Source organism: Mus caroli, chromosome 9, assembly GCF_900094665.2.
Source record: "Mus caroli chromosome 9, CAROLI_EIJ_v1.1, whole genome shotgun sequence".
In the NCBI taxonomy this organism is placed as follows: Eukaryota; Metazoa; Chordata; class Mammalia; order Rodentia; family Muridae; genus Mus; species Mus caroli.
This window is the reverse complement of record NC_034578.1, coordinates 68,982,956-69,002,380: the sequence shown is the minus strand read 5'-3', so window position 1 is coordinate 69,002,380 and position 19,425 is coordinate 68,982,956. Positions and strand designations below refer to the sequence as shown.

At 40.0% G+C, this 19,425-nt stretch overlaps 1 protein-coding gene across 8 annotated transcripts in view; it reads left to right on the top strand.

Moving 5' to 3' along the window:
* The window catches only part of Tcf12 (transcription factor 12), a 257,308-nt gene extending 238,846 nt beyond the window's left edge, over positions 1-18,462 (top strand). For 6 of the 8 annotated variants that reach the window (XM_021172001.2, XM_029481234.1, XM_021172002.2 and 3 more), the window contains 5 exons: positions 3,787-3,901; positions 4,087-4,249; positions 6,181-6,413; positions 12,766-12,919; positions 16,138-18,453. In XM_021172001.2, coding sequence (XP_021027660.1) covers positions 3,787-3,901; positions 4,087-4,249; positions 6,181-6,413; positions 12,766-12,908 — 654 coding nt within the window. In that variant the 3' untranslated portion in view covers positions 12,909-12,919; positions 16,138-18,453. Of the gene's footprint in view, positions 1-3,786; positions 3,902-4,086; positions 4,250-6,180; positions 6,414-12,765; positions 12,920-16,137 lie in introns of all 8 variants that reach the window. The other 2 variants (XM_021171999.2, XM_021171997.2) reach the window with 1 other exon arrangement.
* Positions 18,463-19,425: the final 963 nt, after the last annotated feature.

Below are 19,425 nucleotides of genomic sequence, written 5' to 3'. Positions count from 1 at the left end.
TCTCATCAGGAGAGTTCTATGTCTGTGTTGCCATAACCAGCTTCCTAGATGTCTTCTAAGGAGGTAACCTCAGGTCTTCACTTTTGCAAGGCCAAGTGACCAATCTTCTCAGCCCTCCTAACTTTAAATATTCTTATTTTTTCCTTTGGACAGCAGTTAATTCTAGTATGGTTTCCATACTATAGGAATTATGTGTCTAAAAAGAATCATACTTATAGCCACCCCACCCTCACTGTTTCAGTTCATTTTTTTCCCTAAATGGAAACTTCTAAATGTTTTATTTTCATTAAGTTCACTTTTAAATAATTTTTAAGGGCTTAAATAATGTTTTTACATTTAAAATTACTTTGAATTTTTTTGAAAATAATAGAAGTTATACACTTAAGGAAATAATAAGGATTAAGGAAACAAATGGATAAAGCCAGCAAAATATTTTTAAACAGTGTATATATAAAAATCATTTAGTCAGTTTATATATTAATAACACCTAAATTAAAACAATAATCAGCAAATAGTACAAATGAACAATTTATTAGAACAGAATCAGAACTTTATATTAAGAAGTTTGAAGTCTGTTCTCTAATTCATCAGCTGAGATTTAACATTTTTCTATTATGAGTGCTAAAGTCATTGGCCAGATTAAATGAAAAGAAGTTTCTTGTAAGTTATTCCACAGAAGTCAAGCTGTAAACAGCTTGTGAAGATTCAGTGTGTCATCTAGTGGGTTGGATCTTTTATTCTGAAATGAAGTTCTTATAGGAATTGAAATTTAGAATATAGCAGGCCTACGGATTTGCCTTCCTGCTACTCCTCCAGCAGTAGCAGCCTGTCAGCTGTATGCTAACGAGTTGAACAATTAAAATAGTCCTATCTGGCTGGCCCACAGGCTCTGGGTCAGACAAAGAACTGTTTATACACCTGTTGTTCATGTAGACAGCCATGTCAATGTGAAGCCACAGATTAAAGGGAGGATATGTGGTGGGCAAGGGTTAAAGAGAACTATAAACGCTGTGGAAGTCAGAGTCTTCAGGAAATATACGAGGGCCATTTGCAAAGGGAATCGGGTTACCCAGAAAAGGTTTCTGCTGGCTGCATTAGCACGGGAATGCCTGACTTCAAGTGTCCTTCTAGGCTGAGACCATTTTTAAAAGGCTTCTATTTTTACTACATATGCCAATTGACATTTTTTTGGAGACCAGTAATGTGAGTTCCTGTAAGAAAATAACTTTGGACTGTTCCATTGAGGCGAGAAGACAGCCGGCATTTATAGTCTAATTCCTTCCTTATTTTCCTTAAGGAAAGGTAATGACCCTTTGCTGCAGAGGCTTCTCTCAGGAAGAGGACCAGTAGAATATGCTTTTATTATTTAAGGTGCAAAAAGTTTTTTGTTTTGTTTTGTTTTAATGGTGCTATTAAAATAAGAGAAAGTGGAAATTCAGCAGATACATTGTCTCTGAACAGAATTCAGCAGTTCCTGGGTTTCTCTTGTATAATTCAAAGTGAATATTTGTGTACTTTAAAGTTTATAAGGCTATTTTCTTTTTGTTGTAATTTAGAATATTAGTCAAAAAACAAAAGTTATCAGGGCTGGAGAGATGGCTCAGTGGTTAAGAGCACCCTGGCTGCTCTTCCAGAGGTCCTGAGTTCAATTCTCAGCAACCACATGGTGGCTTACAACCATCTGTAATGGAATCCATTGCATTCTTCTGGTGTGTCAGCAACAGTGTGCCCATATACATAAAATAAATAAATAAATCTTTAAAAAGAATTAACTTATCATCTCTTACCAAAACCCTGAGAAGTTTTAAGCGTACAAACGTACAGAAAGTTCAGCTTCTGCTTTATCTCATAGAGCTTGTCTGAGCCACAGTCCCTCCATACCGTTTACCTTTAAAATAGGCCCACATTTCAAATTAGCATCTATATATTGTAGTTAGCTCATATCTTTTTGTAAAATGGGATTGTGTGTGTGTGTATAGGCCAGAAGTTAGCATCTGGTGTCCCCCTGCCTGGCTTATATATACTGAGGCAGGAGCTCTCACTTGATCTCAGACCTTACCAATCCAGCCACTCTAGCTAGCTATCTTACTCTGGGGATCTTCTCCCTCTGTCTGTCTTGCACTGGGGTTACAAGCTGCTGTCATACCGCCCAGCCTTTATGTGGGTGCCGGGGATCTGAACACCAGTGTCTTCAGGCTTTTGTGGCAAGAACTTCTACCCTGAGCCATCTCATGAGCCCCTATAATAAGATTTCCTCTTGGGCCACTCAGTGGTCTGTAGGAAGAAGGCACTAGTAAGTGTTAAGGGCAGACTTGACCAAGATGTCTTTATGACAGCGTCCCATGGCTCCATTGAAAGTTTCTCCTGTTAGTCTTTCTTCACTGACTGTTAGGCTCAGGCCCTCAGGTTTTTCTAGTCTTTAATGGGAACAGGGAACCTAAAGTCCTGAAATTTTCAAAGGTGGGAAGAGGTTGAAAGTGTGCATCATTTCTATGGCCCTCCCTGCTTTAATGTATGACTTCAGTGCATGGTGAAATTTACATGTTGGTGGGGGGTGCAGTACAGTCTTGTTATCCAAAGGGAACAGTGACAGAGTAACTCTAAGTTAATTTTGAAAGTAGCTATGGAGTATATTAAAAATAAGGATAAAGATAAAAAGAATTCTCTAGAAGAGGGGTGGATATGTACCTAATATAGTCTAATCTGGCCCATTGCCAAATGACCCAACGGCCTGAAACTCTGCCTTAGGTTCTTTATTCAGCTTACAGGAAAACAAAGGATATTTATACATCTTAGGGTAAAATCCAGTCACTAATTATTTGAGGTATTCAGTGCATGATAACTTGTTAAGGCTGAAGGATCTGTTGAAAAACAATATTTCTGTATAATCCAGGCAGTAAACTGTTTAAAGCTTAGTATTCTAGTTGACAAGTCTGCTGCTGTTCTAGGAAAAAGCTTTATTTGTGATATGTTTCTCTTGAAATAGTACAGTATCTGTTAGTTGGTAGTTGTGTATGCTTACTTTCTCATTTGGGTCTGCTATAGCTTGGGTTAAGTTTGTTTGAAGCTTAAAAATAGATATGGGGATTTCACTACCCAGAGATATAAAGCCTTTGGCTTACTTTAGGTTTGCATTGCAGGCAAGAGGGAGGAAAAATAAGATGCTGTATATATGGGAAGGTGCAGTTAGATGAAAATCACTAGTACCTTCAGTGCAGGGCTATTTTACTCAGCACAGGAGCAGGTATACACAGTAGGTTTCCGAGTCCATGGAGCTCTCTAATGCCAAACCTTGTATATTATCTCCAAGAGCTTGTTTGAAGCCCTCTGGTTACAGTATAATGACTAAAATGTGGAACTCACTGGCAGCCCTTTTGGCTTTTCCTAACTATACTCTATGGATTATAAATTTTGAAACGTATTTTGTAAATAATATCTGAATTCAAATATTTTATTTCTGTCAAGTATTTTGAAATGTTAGCCAAAATTCAGAAAACGTGACACCCCAAAAAAAGAGTTGTTAAATTCAGATGAATAGTACTATATTCTCTATAAATTCCTGTATAAGACTTAAAACCAAATGAAGTAGTGCATGCCTGTAATCCTGGCTATTCAGAAGACTGAAGCAGGAGAGTCATTTGAATTAAGGATTTCAAGATCAACGTGCCAGCTGGCCTATCACAATAAAATAAAATAAAATAAAATAAAATAAAATAAAATAAAATAAAATAAAATAAAATAAAAAATTGGCCACTGTTGATTTCTTTCTGATTATTTTCACTTTAGGTCGGAACACATCGGGAAGATTCAGTCAGTCTCAACGGCAATCATTCGGTCCTGTCTAGTACGGTTGCTGCCTCAAACACAGAACTGAACCATAAAACACCAGAAAATTTCAGAGGTGACTTTTTTCATTTTTGACCACTAATTTCTGAGAAGTTCTTTCTGGGTCTACATAACGGACTTTCCCTTGCCTCCAGAAGGTTTTTTACAGCATAACCCTAAGGGGTATTTAACCTCTAGAAAGCTTGTACCATCTTGGTGAATCTAGACTTATGTTTTATGTTTCCTTTGCCTCTTCGGTAGGTGGTGTACAAAATCAGTCTGGAAGTGTTGTTCCAACAGAAATCAAGACTGAAAACAAAGAAAAAGATGAAAACCTTCATGAACCTCCTTCATCAGATGACATGAAATCAGATGATGAGTCCTCCCAGAAAGACATCAAGGTCTCATCTAGGGGCAGAACAAGGTATATCCAGCCCTTAGAGCTCACATGTTCTCTGGGAGAAAAAAGGCTTAGCACATGCATTCATAATAACCAGCTACATTCTAGGTGCCAGACTGTGGTAGTGTGTGTGTTTGTTTGATTGATTGATATATATTTACCCATTTCATCTTCACACCTCTTTGTGTCATCATATAAAAAAGAACTGCCTATCGCTTCTTAGTTGCCCATAGTTTATAAAAAAGACAATGACTGTTGTTGTACGTCTGCCAATAAATATTTGATCTGTTAAAGAACAAAGTATATGGCAAAATCTAGTGTGGTTCATGCAAGCACCAGCCTGTTGCTCATTATGTGTTATTATCAGAACCACCATATGCTTTGGTTTCATGTTATTTGTAGCTGGGTTTGCTTACAGTGGCAGATTTGAGTAGTTGACACAGATACCATTTGTCTCACAAAACAGGAAATATTTACCTTTTTGTTCTTCATAGGGATTTGCTATTCTCTGATTTCAGCAGTAATTTGAGAAAAATATAAAAGAGAAAGTTTTCCAGATAAAGTGATACTCTTAGGTAGAGTTTTCTAGAAATTGAACTTGATTTTCTTTCAAGCATGAATTTGGACATTAGTTTCTAATAATTTGTATATCTTCCTTTAGATTTTTTTTTTTTAGTTCTACATTAAAATTAGGTGATTTTGTTTGTGCACACATATCTGTAGTATTGTTTTTCAGACATTGTAACTAGGCTGATCTTGAGCTCATGATTCCCCTGCCTCAGTCTTCTAAGTGCTGGGATTACAGACATGATCAACCAAGCCCAGCATGAATGTTTTTAAATGCATCCTACTTTCTGGTGTCTGAGTCATTTATTGATGATGTATCTATCACATACAGCTAATGATATTTAAAATACCCATTTTGTGTGCTAGATTATGATGCAGAGGAGATTGAAACTATAGAACTAGCAGAAGCCATCTGTGGCCCTTTCTCCCACTTATACACCTAACAAAGAGCTTCTTTGCCTTTGACATCCTCATAGCTTTCAAAGCCTACGTGTCTCTCTTGAGAAAAATGAATCTTAGCAGTGCTGTGGGTTTAATATGCATCTTACTCATGTGAAGAATGTAAGTGAGAAAGTAAATTCAGAGAATTCTAAGACTACTTCTCCTAAGCAACCTAACTCATCGTTTTATTATTCTGAACAAATTTTAACAGATAATTTGCATCCTTCTTTCCATATCCATTAAAAGTCAACAGACTTTTCTGCTATAAAGGGGCAGAACATAGGTACTTACAGTTTTATGGACCAAATTGTTTCATAGCTGCTCAGTTCTACTGTTGCAGTACCAAATAACCAGAGATAATACATAAGTCAGTCTGTCCTTCAAAAAGATTTTTTTATTCCCATTCTCCTGGATTTTTTTCATCATCATAGTTACCTATGTTTTGAGGCCCTCTGTGTCTTCTGTCCTTTGTGTAGTAGGTGACTTGCAGAGTCATGAAATGACAAGCAGGCGTGATGTACTCATGCTCTGGGACAGGAGCTCAGCACTTAGTACATTTGAATCAGTGGGGCCTGCTAATGGACTAAGGGTAGAAGTTGAAAGTATGTGTTGAACTGGTCCTGGTAATGCTGATCTTTGGATCCAGTCTGAATAACAAGGTAGTAGAATTTAGTTTTGTTTCTTATTTACAAATAATTTGCTTTCTTGGAGAGGCCTTTATGCTAAAATGTGCGATGAAAATGTATTAACATACATGTGGTAAAGCTTAACTAAATGACTGTTCAGGTACATTGAAGAAAGGAAGGGCATTTCCAGTCACATTAAGTACAGCTGTTGCTCCTGTCTAGTAGGGATTTTAATTTCCATTCCATCATTATAATTTATAATTTGGCACAATTAGCATATTTATAGAGAAGCTCATAAATACTGTTGCTCCTCTTTTCTAGCAGTACCAATGAAGACGAGGATCTGAATCCAGAACAGAAAATCGAAAGGGAGAAGGAAAGGCGGATGGCTAACAATGCCAGAGAGCGCCTGCGCGTGCGGGATATTAATGAGGCATTCAAGGAGCTTGGCCGAATGTGTCAGCTTCATTTGAAGAGTGAAAAACCTCAGACAAAACTTCTCATTCTTCATCAGGCTGTGGCAGTCATCCTTAGTCTAGAACAGCAAGTCAGGGGTAAGTCAGTCCAGCAGAGACCGGCAGACACTGGTTAACGGTGCTTTGCTTAGGCAAGTCATCTGAAAGCTCTCGGAATATGTCTGCCATCATGGGATCCTGAAAAGGCTTTAAACTTCATCTGTTTAGTGGCACTCGTCACAACACCTCTTCTGTGCTGGGCAGTTATCAAGTAGTGGGGGCTTCTCCTCCTGAGCTTCCACCCTCTGGCCTGTGTTTCAGCAGTTCCTTAAAGGTTTCGTCTGCAACCTTTTTGCAAGGAATCAATAAATGTGGCTTTGGGCCACGAGTCTCTTTGCTTGTGAGCAACTCTCTCTCCTATTTGTGTTAGATTATCTATCTAAATGTTTGTATTGGATACAAAGGAAGTAGGGTAGGTAAATGCTTGAAAGCTACATCATTACCATTAGCTGGAAATTCATTTCTGTGTCCGTCCAATAAGTAAGCTTGATGTATAGGAATGGTGGTGCATAGTCATCCTGCTCCTAAAATCAGGTATGTTCTCATCTTGTTCAAAACCCTTGAAGTGCTAGAGAATAGCTGTCCATAAAACAGATCTTACAGATTACAGTCTCCTGTGAGACACAGAGGCTGGTGGCTGCTCACCTGACAGGAACAGGAACATTGTCCGACCTTCACCAGCCATTCTCATAGTCATTCAGACACACACCCTTCTTGAGCTGTATCTGAACGAACGCTTGGTCCCACTCTGAACACAGCAGAGCACCTGTGAGGAAGTCCTGGGTGCATTCTTCTCTTTTCAGCCTGTCTTGCATCCCATTCTGATTTCACAAGCAATTTACTGTTAATGCCACCTTCTCTGTCTGCATAGACGTCTGAGTGATCAGCAAAGGTGCCAGAATTTATTCCTGTGAAACGCCCTTTCATTTCTGCCATGCATACGAGCTAGAAGACATGCTTGTGTTTTGGGGTTTTGTGTGTGTGTTTTGTTTGTTTGTTTTTGTTTTGTGTGTGTGTGTGTTTTGTTTGGGGGGGGGGTGTTTGTTTTTTGCTATTTGAGACAGAGTTTCTCTGTGTAGCCCTGGCTGTCCTGGAACTCACTCTGTAGACCAGGCTGGCCTCAAACTCAGAAATCCGACTGCCTCTGCCTCCCAAGAGCTGGGATTAAAAGTGTGCGCCACCATGCTCGGCAGGGTTGTGTTTTTAGAACTTTTGAGAGTGGTGATGCCTAGCCTCAGATGCAAGTCATTAAAATGAGAAATGTTTCATTATTTGTAAGAAAGTTAGAAACCTTTTATTTCACAGGTGGACTGTGTTCATTTGTAGCATTTGACTTTGCAGCAGCCCTCTGCAGGTCCTTAAAGCAGAAAAAGTAAGTCTGAGAGGACATCTAGGCTTGTCCAACTACTTACTAAACTACCTCCTAACTATCATGATATGAGTATAGGTCTGACTTTTTCACATGTTATGAGCTGTCAACTCTGAGGAGTTTTTGACTGATTAGAGATGAGTGAACTTTAGACACACTAAACTCCAACTGTCCTAAGGATTGCTTTAATCCCAGGAAGGCCTTTTCTTCCATTTTCAGACTATTCAACCTGAAGCGCCCAGAGCCTTTTGCTTTTTTTCTCCATTAATTATTTGATTTCTCCACTTTATAGCTGATTGAAGCCTCCCTCCAACCCTCCTCTCCTCCCAGGCACAACTTTACACCCTTCTCCACCTTCCCGCTCCCCTTTTCCTCAGAGAAGGAGAGGCCATCCGTGGGTACCCACCCACTCAGGTACATCAAGTCACAGTAAGACTAAGCTCATTCTCTCCCACTGAGGCCAGACAAGGCAGCCCAGCCATGGGACAGGAATCGAAAGGCCGCAGTAGAGATAGGCAGCCCCTGCTCCATTTGTTAGGGGGCTGACTTAAAGAACAAGCAACACACCTGCTACATAGGTGTAAGGGCACTAGGTCCAGCCCATGCATACTCTTTGTTTGGTAGTTCAGTCTCTGAACCCTCATGGGCCCAGGTTAGTTCACTTTGTAGGTCTTCTTGTGGTGTCCTTGACCACACTGCCTCCCTCATTCCTTCCCTCTACTCTTCCATAAAACTCCCGAGCTCTGCCTCATTTAGCTGTGCGTCTCTGCATCTGTTTCTATCAGGTGATGGATGAATACTCTCAGAAGACAGTTATGCTAGGTTCCTGTCTGCAAGCGTAGCAAATTACCATTATTAGTGTCAGGGGTTAGCAGAGCCCTTATCTTACAACTCCTTGAAAAGCATTCAGATGCCCTCTGCCCCTTATCTCATCAGCTCCCAGTGCCTATGCCTAATCCTTGGCAGTGTCTTCTAAGCTTGGTGTAGTTATATTCGCCTAGACTGAATCTGCAAAAGTTGGGATGTTGGGAAGGCTCAGTACACCTGCAGTCCTGAGCCAGCAGTTTCTGTAAAGACATACTTTGTTTACCTGGCTTACTATCTGACCAACCTCAATGTGGAGCCTCCTAAGGCAGACAGACTTAGGGCTAGCAGTCATCTTGGGGTTCTCCCAGAACACTTTTTGTGCTTTGTTTCACATTCATTGTACAAAACTCCATCTAATCTCTGCCATTGCCATTTAAGCATTTCCATTGTCACAATGATTGTTGACAGTAGCCTAGCCATTTCTCTTCCTAGAAAATTTCATTGTGGTCCAAGTTTGTATTCTCATCTTACACAGATTCAGTAGGTGATCAAAGACTTCTTCCTCCCAAACCCACTCACACATCAGCTCCTTCAGCTCACTGTTTTGGATAAGAGTGGAGGAGAATGGAGAGTGATGGTGGTTCTTAGGTCTGGCTGGTACCAGAATTATCTGCGGTCTTCTTTTAAACATGTATCCAGACCCCAACCCCAGGATATTGATTTGCAAGGAAGTGATCAAACGTGGCAGATATGTGTACTGATAATACTCCACTCTTTCTGTTGGCCATTAAAATGAATTAAAATGGCATTAATGCAAAAGGACAAAAGAACAAAAATAGGCATGGGGTGGAAAGTAGGTACAGTAGTGGTAACTGACAAGCTCATTCTACGTCTTGCACAATATTTGTCTCAAGGTTAGGATTTAACATTATGCTAAAAAGAATGGTTTAAATATGACCTGAGGGTAGAACCAGCAGGATAGCTTAACTGTTAAAAGCATGAGCTCCTAAGCCTGACAACCTGAGTTTGATCCCTGAAGGGTACCTCCAGGCTGAAGGAGAAAACCAGCTCCTGTAAGCTGTTCTTCAGCATCCATATAGGACACACATACACCCTGTGTGCACATAGACAATATTTTTAAGACCTGAGGATAAAGAACATGATCATGAGATTTCAGCACACTAGGGATTATCCTAAAGCTTCTAGGGACAAAGTTTAAATCATCTAGAAACAGAGAAACAAGATTCCAGTGTTATCAGTTTGGGACATTTCTAGATTCTTGAAACAGTAGAGGGATACCTTCACAAACCCACTTCCCATGTATATCTCAGAAAGCATTTGGATCATAGACTTGCCAGTAGGAACACACACAGGAAAAATAAAGCCGTGAGACCCAGGAAAGCTCTTGTGTAGGCAAGTCAGTTTACAAAACCCTGTGTTAACTTACTGGCCTAGAGGGTGCTTACCTGGGGGTAAAAAGCCTCAGGTAAAGAAATGAAACTAATGAATAATGCGATGTATTTGAGGGTTTATGAAAATGGGCTGGAGAGATGGCTCAGCAGTTAAGAGCACTGACTGCTGTTTTGAAGGTCCTGAGTTCAAGTCCCAGTAAACATATGGTGGCACATAACCATCCATAATGAGATCTGACGCCCTCTTCTGTTGAGTCTGAAGACAGCTACAGTGTACTTACATATAATAATAAATAAATCTTTTTTTAAAATGAAAACATACTAATAGGCATTTTTGTTGGTGTGTCACAACATTGAGTAAGATTGTGATTTCATTATTAAAAATGAAGGAAAAAATAAGTCAGCTGTTAACTACAAGAACAGCTATATAAGTAAACTATCAATAAAATTCTTGTCTTTGCATTTATCTCCATGGTCATAATAGCATGGATATTTGCTTTGCCTAATAATGTAAAGAAGTGACTGTTCAATTAGCCAAAAATTCAGTAGATAAAGCTCTTGATGAAAATATAGGAATCTGGTTCCACTTAGATTTGTATCAGACCTTCCTGGCTATGTAGCACATTGGTCAGGGCTGTTCATTTACATCAAGGATATAAGAAAGTGACATAGGCCTTGGAGCTGCTGCTGCTGCTGCTTCTGCTGTTGTTGCTGTTGCTGCTGTTATCAAAGTTGTGGATACCTTAAGTAGAGTCTGCTAGAATAGTCTCTTCCTTCTAGTCCTAACTATTCTTTGTCAAACTGGAGGCTCTCGGTTCTTCTCAACTATTACAATATGGCCCCTAGGTCTTATTATGAAAGGAGTCATAGTTATCTCAGAGCAGTGGTCCACTAGAAGAGAAATAAGAGCCTGTTCCCTTTTGAAAACCTTCAAGTCTCACTTTGTTCTTTTAGTTGACATTCTCATTTACCCTTAGTCTTTGGTCATGAGACCATTGTCTCAACAATTCCACGATACCTATCAAAAGACAAGCTCTTCCTCTTAGGCAGAGATAGTTTCCTGTTGAGAAAGCAACCCTTGGGTTGTTATATGCATCTAAGTGCTAAAGTACAATCTGAGCATACATAAGACCATGAGTTCATCCCAGAACTACAAACAGGGAAAAGAAAACCAGTGTTGTATTTTAAAGATTTATTTTTAGTTATGTACATGGGTATGTGCATGTGAGTGCCAATGCCCAAGGATGCCAGAGACATTGCCCCCCCCCCAGCCCCCATCTCCGGAGTTATTCATAGTTATAAGCCATTCCACAAAAACAGTGTATGTTCTAACCACTTAACCCTCTTTCCAGCCTCATGTTAATATTTTTTATCTAAATGACAAACATACCATATGTACCTACCAGAAATCCTTAATAAGTAACGAATAATTAGTACTTTTCTTCTTTCATTAATTCTCCTCATAATTATATAGGTTTTATGCATTTTCCCCTAAATGCTGGGTCTTAGAGAAGCAGAATGTAAACTGGTATTAATATAATTCTGTGTCAATTGAAGTCCATAGAGTCAACTGGGTTTACCACAATAAAGCCCTTTTCTTTTTAAAACTAAGATGTGGACTACAGGTAGGCACTAAAAATGTACACATTCAAATACACTTACCTTCCTTAGAAGGGGAAACATTAACAGAGAGCTGTGCTAGGAGCATTGAGCCAAGCACCCATTTCTAGAAAATATGACATTTTAAAAATGCAGTATCTGCTGGACTTTGTGGTCTAGCACTTCGGAGGCAGAGACAGGCAGAGTCTTTGTCTGCATTTATATCTACACACCAGAAGAGGGCATCAGATCACATTCATCTACAGTTATAGACAATTTTGAGCCATCATGTGGATACTAAGGTTTGAGCTCTGGGCCTCAACAAGATTGACCAGCGTTTTTACTACTGCGCTAACTGGCCAGCCCCGCCTTTTATTTCTTATGGTAGCCCTGTTCTTATGACTTCTCCAAGACATTATATCTTGGCTATCTTTTATCAAAAGTTTTAGCCCCTTCCTTGATATAACACAACCACATAAAGAATTCTGCCATCTTATTCTATGTTGTAGAAAGAAAGAAAGAAAAAAAGTAAGCATAGGTATCTTGCTTATGGCGGTTTCTTACATAATTTTTGTTTCTGCTATAAGCATATGCTGTATCAGAGTAGGACAGGAAGGCAGGCCATAGTCATCAGCCTCCCTTGCGTTCATGTGCTTCCCACAAAGGGACAGTTTTCTCAACTGGTAAATTTGAGGTACAACACAGATGTCTTTCTGGGTATAAATTGAGTATCAGGCCTTCATATCAACTCAGTGTACTCTGTCATAGCAGGACTCTAAGGAAAACTTGATTGATAATAGCATTTGCCTAGATTAGCAAACGACTAGGAGATGAAATAATAATCAAAGATAGAGAAAAATACAAAGTAGTTACAAAGAATTCTGGCATCTCATTTAATACTAAAGTTTTAGTGTGAGCCTAGCATGGCTGCCTCTGTAAATTAGATTTAATATAAAAATGAAGCCACAGAGATTGATCATCCGCACAGAAAGAACAACAGCAGTTTGTTCAACTTAAGACCTAAGAGTCTTTAGCCTGCCTTGGTGGCCTAGGCAGGAAGATAACCACGAATTAGAGGCTAGCCTTGCCAACAGACACCAGTCAGGCCTAGAGATCCAGCCTCACTGCCACCTGCCTTACCCCAGCTCCAGTCCCTTGGTTTGCCTTTTTAAATAGTGATGCTAGCTCTCTCCTTCTCCTGTAGAGAGGAACCTCAACCCCAAAGCAGCCTGCCTTAAGAGAAGAGAAGAAGAAAAAGTCTCTGCTGCGTCAGCAGAGCCGCCCACCACGTTGCCAGGAACCCATCCTGGGCTTAGTGAGTCTACCAACCCTATGGGTCATCTGTAAACATCAGCCAGGTGAGTATGGGTCTGAGAGGGAAGATCAAGGATATCACTTTATTTTACAGTGGTTAGAACTGCATAGCAGCTCTCTATGGTGGGCCCTGGTGATTGTAAAGGCCACAAATAATTTGGTAAAGTTATGTAATTGGGAATACAATGATCTATGGGCCTTCCTCTTGTCTTATCAAAGCCAGTGTCATTTTAGAGCACTTACTGTTTACATTGTTTGAACAGCTGATGGCTCATAAAGAAATGCCAGGTCTGAGTCGGCATGTGTTGTGTGCTCATCATGCTCCAAGAAGAGGACATCACAGTGACTCCTTTCTCAAACTGTCCCTGTTCCCACCCTCACTCCACTTCTTCTTGTCATAAGTATGGGTTCGACTCTTTTCTATTACTGTACACTTCCACGTGGGTCCTTGGATGGAGATTGTGAGACGCAGCTGCTGTGCTCTTCTAGTCATGAATTGAGCACACTCTAGAACCCACGATGGATGAATGTAAAGACGTGAGGTGGTAAACCCAAAGCAGCCCTCTCTGCTGGAGTTTTACTTACAAAGGCTTAGTTGCAAAGTTAATTTTTAAGAAGCTGATCAGTGTGAGCTATAATTAAACATTTCAAACTAGCATTTTAACTAGCAGCATGGATTAAGAGTAGAACTGGTAATTTCATTTTTAGAATGTTTGGGTGTTTTTTTTGTTTGTTTGTTTGTTTGTTTTGAGACAGGGCTATACTACGTAACCCTCTCTGGCCCTAGAACTTACTCTGTAGACCAGACTGCCCTTGAACTCACAGAGATCTGCCTGCTTCTATCTCCCAAGTGCTGGGATTGAGGGCATGTGCTACCACTCCCAACCATAACTTCATGTTTATAACCTGCCTTAAGCATTATATAATTATTTTCTTATATTTTTCAACAGATTTAAAGTAGTAGAGGCAAATGGATGGAAGCAGAAATTATACCAAATATAGTTTCTCATTTTGAGGTAAAAGTCTGGAATTTGATAGAATAGCTACTAAGTAAACTGCTCTTTAATGTCAGATTTGGTTTATGCCACCACTCCTAGGATCAAATTAGACTGCAGTGGAAAAGGAGAAAAGGAAGATAGGTCAGCGTGCTGGTAGTCAGTTATCACTGTAACAGCAGCATCCTGGAGGGAACGCTAAACCACTGCCCACAGATACCTCCAGTCATCCTGTAGTCACAGAGTCCTCAGGCAAGAGCTTGTTAATTCACACATTCTCTAGAAGGCAAGCCATTGCCCTGTATTCTATAGAAAACAGAGTCTAGGAAAGTAATGAATCCATCTTATAAATAAATGTTGGTGTCTTTCGATAAAAACACACCACTGTTTCTCAGGGCAGAGGTGACTTTTTGAGTTGATAGGTCTAGAAGAGCAGTAATGAGAAACAGCTTCATACAAAGCTCAAGTGCTGAGTTTCCCTCAGACTGAAAAGAACTTACAGTCAGCATCACACTGGACGCAGAGCCTGTCTTGTTCCCTGTCTACTGTCGTTCTCTCCTAGTTACCTCCAGATCTTTACCTGTTGTACTTCCTGCTGCATTGAGATCTCTAGCCTTATCTTTCTGTATAATGAGGAAACATTCTCACTGAGGGACCCAGGAGATGGCTCAGCGGTTATAAGTGCTTGCCATACAGGCTCGACAGCCTGAGCTCAAGCCCCGGTGTTCACATGATGGAAGGAGAAACCTATTTCTGCACATTGTCCCTAGGCCACCACAGGCATGCAGTGGCAAATGTGCTTCTGCACTTGCACTAATAGGAACAGTAATTTAGGGAACATACAAAAATATCCAACAATTTGTCACCAATGTAAAACCAAGTAACTTTTTTTTTTAAGATTTATTTATTTATTATATGTGAATACACTGTAGCTGTCTTCAGACTCTCCGGAAGAGGGCGTTAGATCTTGTTACAGATGGTTGTGAGCCACCATGTGGTTGCTGGGATTTGAACTCAGGACCTTCGGAAGAGTAGTCGGTGCTCTTAACCGCTGAGCCATCTCACCAGCTGTTACCAAACAGTATTATTGCCTATCATCTAATAAGAAAGTGGAAATATGATTTTTCCTAATTATATTCCTACTATAAAAGGTAGTAATGGCATTTTCAGGATTATTAATATATACATTGTAATAGGAATGTATGAATGTATAAAGTTTGAACTAATAAGATAATTACTTAAAATCTTTTTTTTTCTCCCCGAGATAGGGTTTCTCTGTACAGCCCTGGCTATCCTGTAACTTGTTCTGTATATCAGGCTAGTCTCAATTCACAGAGATCTGCCTGCCTCGGCCTCTGGAGTATGGGGATTAAAAGCATGCATCACCACTGCCCATCTATTTCTTAAATTCTTTAGATATATACTTAGTGGGAGCCTACAGCTAAGACTTCATAACTTTCTGTTGAGGAGAAATAAATATAAATATAAACCATTAACTTAACATGGTGGGCTGGGTACAGCGATGAGGGAGTGCTGTGGTCACACTGCTGAGTGGGTGGACTCTAAGGTCGGGTATTGCCAGCTCACCTGCTCCCAGCATGAAAGTTTGCATAATTGGCTGACTAAGGTGATGTACAAACGTTTAATCAGAAGGTTCCCTGTACACACACGGTAAAACTCTTGCAATTACAGACCTAGTCCCTTTCCTTGGAAGTTTCACTTTCCATGATTCCAGTTACTTAGAGCCAACAGTAATCCATAAACAATTTCCAATGAAGGCTGGGCATGGTGGCACATCCTTTTAATCCCAGCACTCTGAGGCAGATGCAGGGATTGTGAGTTCTAAGTTAGCCTGGTCTTCATAGCAAATTCTAAGCCAGCCAGAGATACATAGTGAGACCCTGTCTCAAAAAAGAAAACATAGACTTATAATAATGTTATGTGCTCTGTTTTATTGTTTATTGTTGCCCGTGTATTACTATGCCCAACTTGTAAATTTATCCTAAGCATTTATGTATAGGGGGAAAAAAATCACAGTGCAAGTAAGAGAATGTGCAGAGTTTCAGGCATCCAGTGAGGATCTTGGGCCATAGCCTTTCAGATCAGGAGGGACTTCTGATGCCTAAAGGCTCTTGAGTAAGTCACTTGAACTGGCCTAGTGCAAACCTAAGTATAATGAACAATAACTGGGATTTGTAATGTTATTTTTAATAATTGTTATACTTTATAATCAAATATACTAACTGTCCTCTTCCTCCCTGTCACAGTTCCAGAGTCATCAGTAGGCTAAATAGAAGGTGACCTCTCCTCATAAAGATTTGGACAACTCAGATTATCTGAAGACACAGACCTGGCAGGAGGGAGAAGAAAAAGCAAAACACTTGAAACCAGAAACTCATATGTAATCCTGTGATCAAAGCAACTGGTCAGCACTTCCATCAGACGTGAGGATAGGAAGCTCAGCAGAGACCGTCGGCCGTGAGGTGTTTGCAGCATATCACTCTGCTGTAATCAGTGTGTCGCTTCTGCACAATCAGAGACTGTCTCATCTCTCCACTCAACGTGGAAGTTGCCTTGTGCCTAAACTGAATTGACAAATGCATTGTAACTACAAATTTTATTTATTGTTATGGAACTGTGAGGTCTACATATAAAGGGAAAGGTTCATGTGGGAAGCTGATGCACACTCAGCTGATGCCAGCATTGTTAAAGCTGTTCACAGAGCAGTGGCAACCATTGGCCCTTAGCATTCCCGGCATACCTGTTAGTGTCTTAAAAAGGAAGGGAGTCCTTTGTTGCCCTCTCCGACCTTCGCCATATGAATAGTGATTTCCATGAAATAGGAAAATATTACTTGGTATAGCATTTCTCTCTTGTTTTTTTCACTCATTTTTATTTTCTCTTTGTGGGTGTTATATTTGATCTGAGTCTGCATAGTTTATGGTCACAGTCCAGAACCCTCCTTGCAGTCCTGTATGCTTTGTTCATGTCCTTGAAGTGATAAGCAGACACCATCTGTGACCATAGCCTAGCTAATATTTTGAAAGGGGAAGTTTTGTCCCCTGGATTTGCCCCCAAATAAACATTGCTTTATTTCTAATAATCACTAAGACTTTTCAGGCTTCTAGGTTTCATAGTAAAGCTATAATAGCAAGAAGTGTAACCTACAAGGGAGAGTTTACTTTTTAGGAATTGCTTTGTTTTCCGAGCAGTAAGTACTACACAATATAGTACTTGTAAAGTGTTAGCTGTTAAGTAAGCACAAAATGCATTCAGTACAATACAAAGATGACTTTTCATGGTGAGCATAACAAAACCCGGTAGACTCCGGGACAGGCAGTGTGATGAATGCACTCAACCACTCCGAGGCTAATTACCCATGGAATCCAAGAGCAATGGTCACGGTTCCTTACCCTAGCTTTACTTCTGTCCTTTGAGTTGGCTGGTCTGTGGGGGGTGGGGCAGGAGGGTGACTTAATCACCTGCAAACCACCTGCCCCCACCCCAAGAAGAGCCAGATTAGCACCAAGCTGTACCTGTCAGTCTGTCTTAGCATTATGCATTAAGGCACCCTCTGTCTCTAATCCTTTACAGTTGTTTTTAAGACACAGTAATCACTTTAAACTTCCATGAAATCTGTCTTCCACCACAGCACCCTGGGAGAGAAAAACATGCTGAGCATGATGGTCTTGGCTAAGTAACTCCTTAGAGCCAATAGCAGTGGCAGTCTGCACAGAAGAAAAATCCCAAGTTGTTCTGTAACTTAGAGACACCGGAGAATTTTGAAAGAACAAAAAACATTAAGACAGCACTTCAGATCCTCCATCAGGACTCTGTCGAACACGTCAGTCTTTGACGAACTTAGTGGACTTAATTTGCATACCTTAATTTGTATATGTTCTCCAGTTAGATCAGACTCTATCTGTGGCCTTGTTCTTCATTTCAGTGTTAATCAGCTAAAACAGCAGTTGTTGCTATGATGTGTGAGTGAACATAAGCCACTGCCTGGCCTTTTTTCTTCAGAGCTTGTCGTCTTTTTCGCTATATTAGACTTTGCAGTATGCCCAGAAGCTTTCCTTCATAAAATAGAAAGAAAAAAACATTTGGCTTATTTTTCACTGTAGCTAGTCTTTTATACAATAATCTTGTAAGAAAATTTCTTGAATTCTAAATATTACTCTTTCTAGATTTTTGAAATCAAAAGTTTTCAGTAAAAAGTTTCTTACTTTATTTTATTATATTAGGTAGTTAAAGAAAATGTAGGGTTATTTACCATAACCTGTTCATTAATATCAGAAATTTACAATAGCATTTTAAGAGCATAGTAGGTTCTAGCATACCGTGTAGTTCCTATGGAGTATTGTGAGAGCGAATTGTTGGAGATGAGCTGCTTTTCATCTTGTTCTCCAGTTTCCATTGTTGGTTTATTGCAGATTTGTATTCTGTGTCAAATTCAAGGTATTATTGATAAACCTTTCAACCAGCAGCAAGAAGTTCAAATTTCTTTTTTCTGTCGCTGTAACAGAAAACACAGTATGTATATAACATTTATGTAGCAATAAATGTGCCATCCTTTTTTTTAACATAGTAAACTAGTGAGTTTTTTACACTCCTGTTTCCCACAGGATAATGTATTTTGTTTTCTTTTCTCTATCTCCTTCCTCCCAGAAAGGCTGGAACTGCTTTTCCTGTCTACACTAATTGTGCTTCACGGGTGACCCTGCAGGACAGATGGGGCTGGGCAAGCTAAGATGACACCCCGGGCCTGCACAGCTCTACTCTTGCCCTTTCTACTGACACTAACCTTAAGTCTTTTCCTGAAGGTCGAGCAAACCCGTGTCGGTAGTAAAGAACATCTCTTCTTGCAGATCTAGAGAAGAATGAAGACGATGGGAAAGGACCCTTAAAGCATTCACAGCTTTTTCAAGTCTCTTTTTCTCTTGCCTACAACCAAAAAATAAATAAGCAAGCAAACCTGCCAAAATAGGGGGAGGGGGGCAGCATTAGTGAAAGCTCTTCCATCTGTTGTTAACACCACATCCATGCATGCATGTATACATACGTGTATGCATTGACTACTGTGAGGACTTCATGGGTAGCCTGAGATAGGAACCACCTGGATCTCCTTTGCACGAGGAGGCTGAGTCCTCTCAGGATCTTGACAAATCACATCTTTTGATGGATTTTGAAATTCGATTTTTATGTGAGGCCTAACAGATCATCTTGCTTCTTGTGTAATTTGATAAGTATAAATTTAGTAGTTTGATTTCATACTAAATGATAAACTAAAAGCTCCATGCAGGAAGAAAATAGTTGATGTTTGAAGTGAGATGGGATCCGGAGAGCTCCTTACCTCATTAACAGGTTTGTAGGAAGGAGCCCCCAGGCACATCCTGTGTCCAAGCGCACTGAGAGCAAGTCAAGACTTAAAACTTTTCTTCAAGCCCTACCTGCCTTCAATTCTCTTCCCTCTGTGTAGTGTCTAAGGAACTTGACTTAGTAGTCTCACTTTCATATCTATTTCACCCATTTCTCTCTGGTTCATGAATTATTTT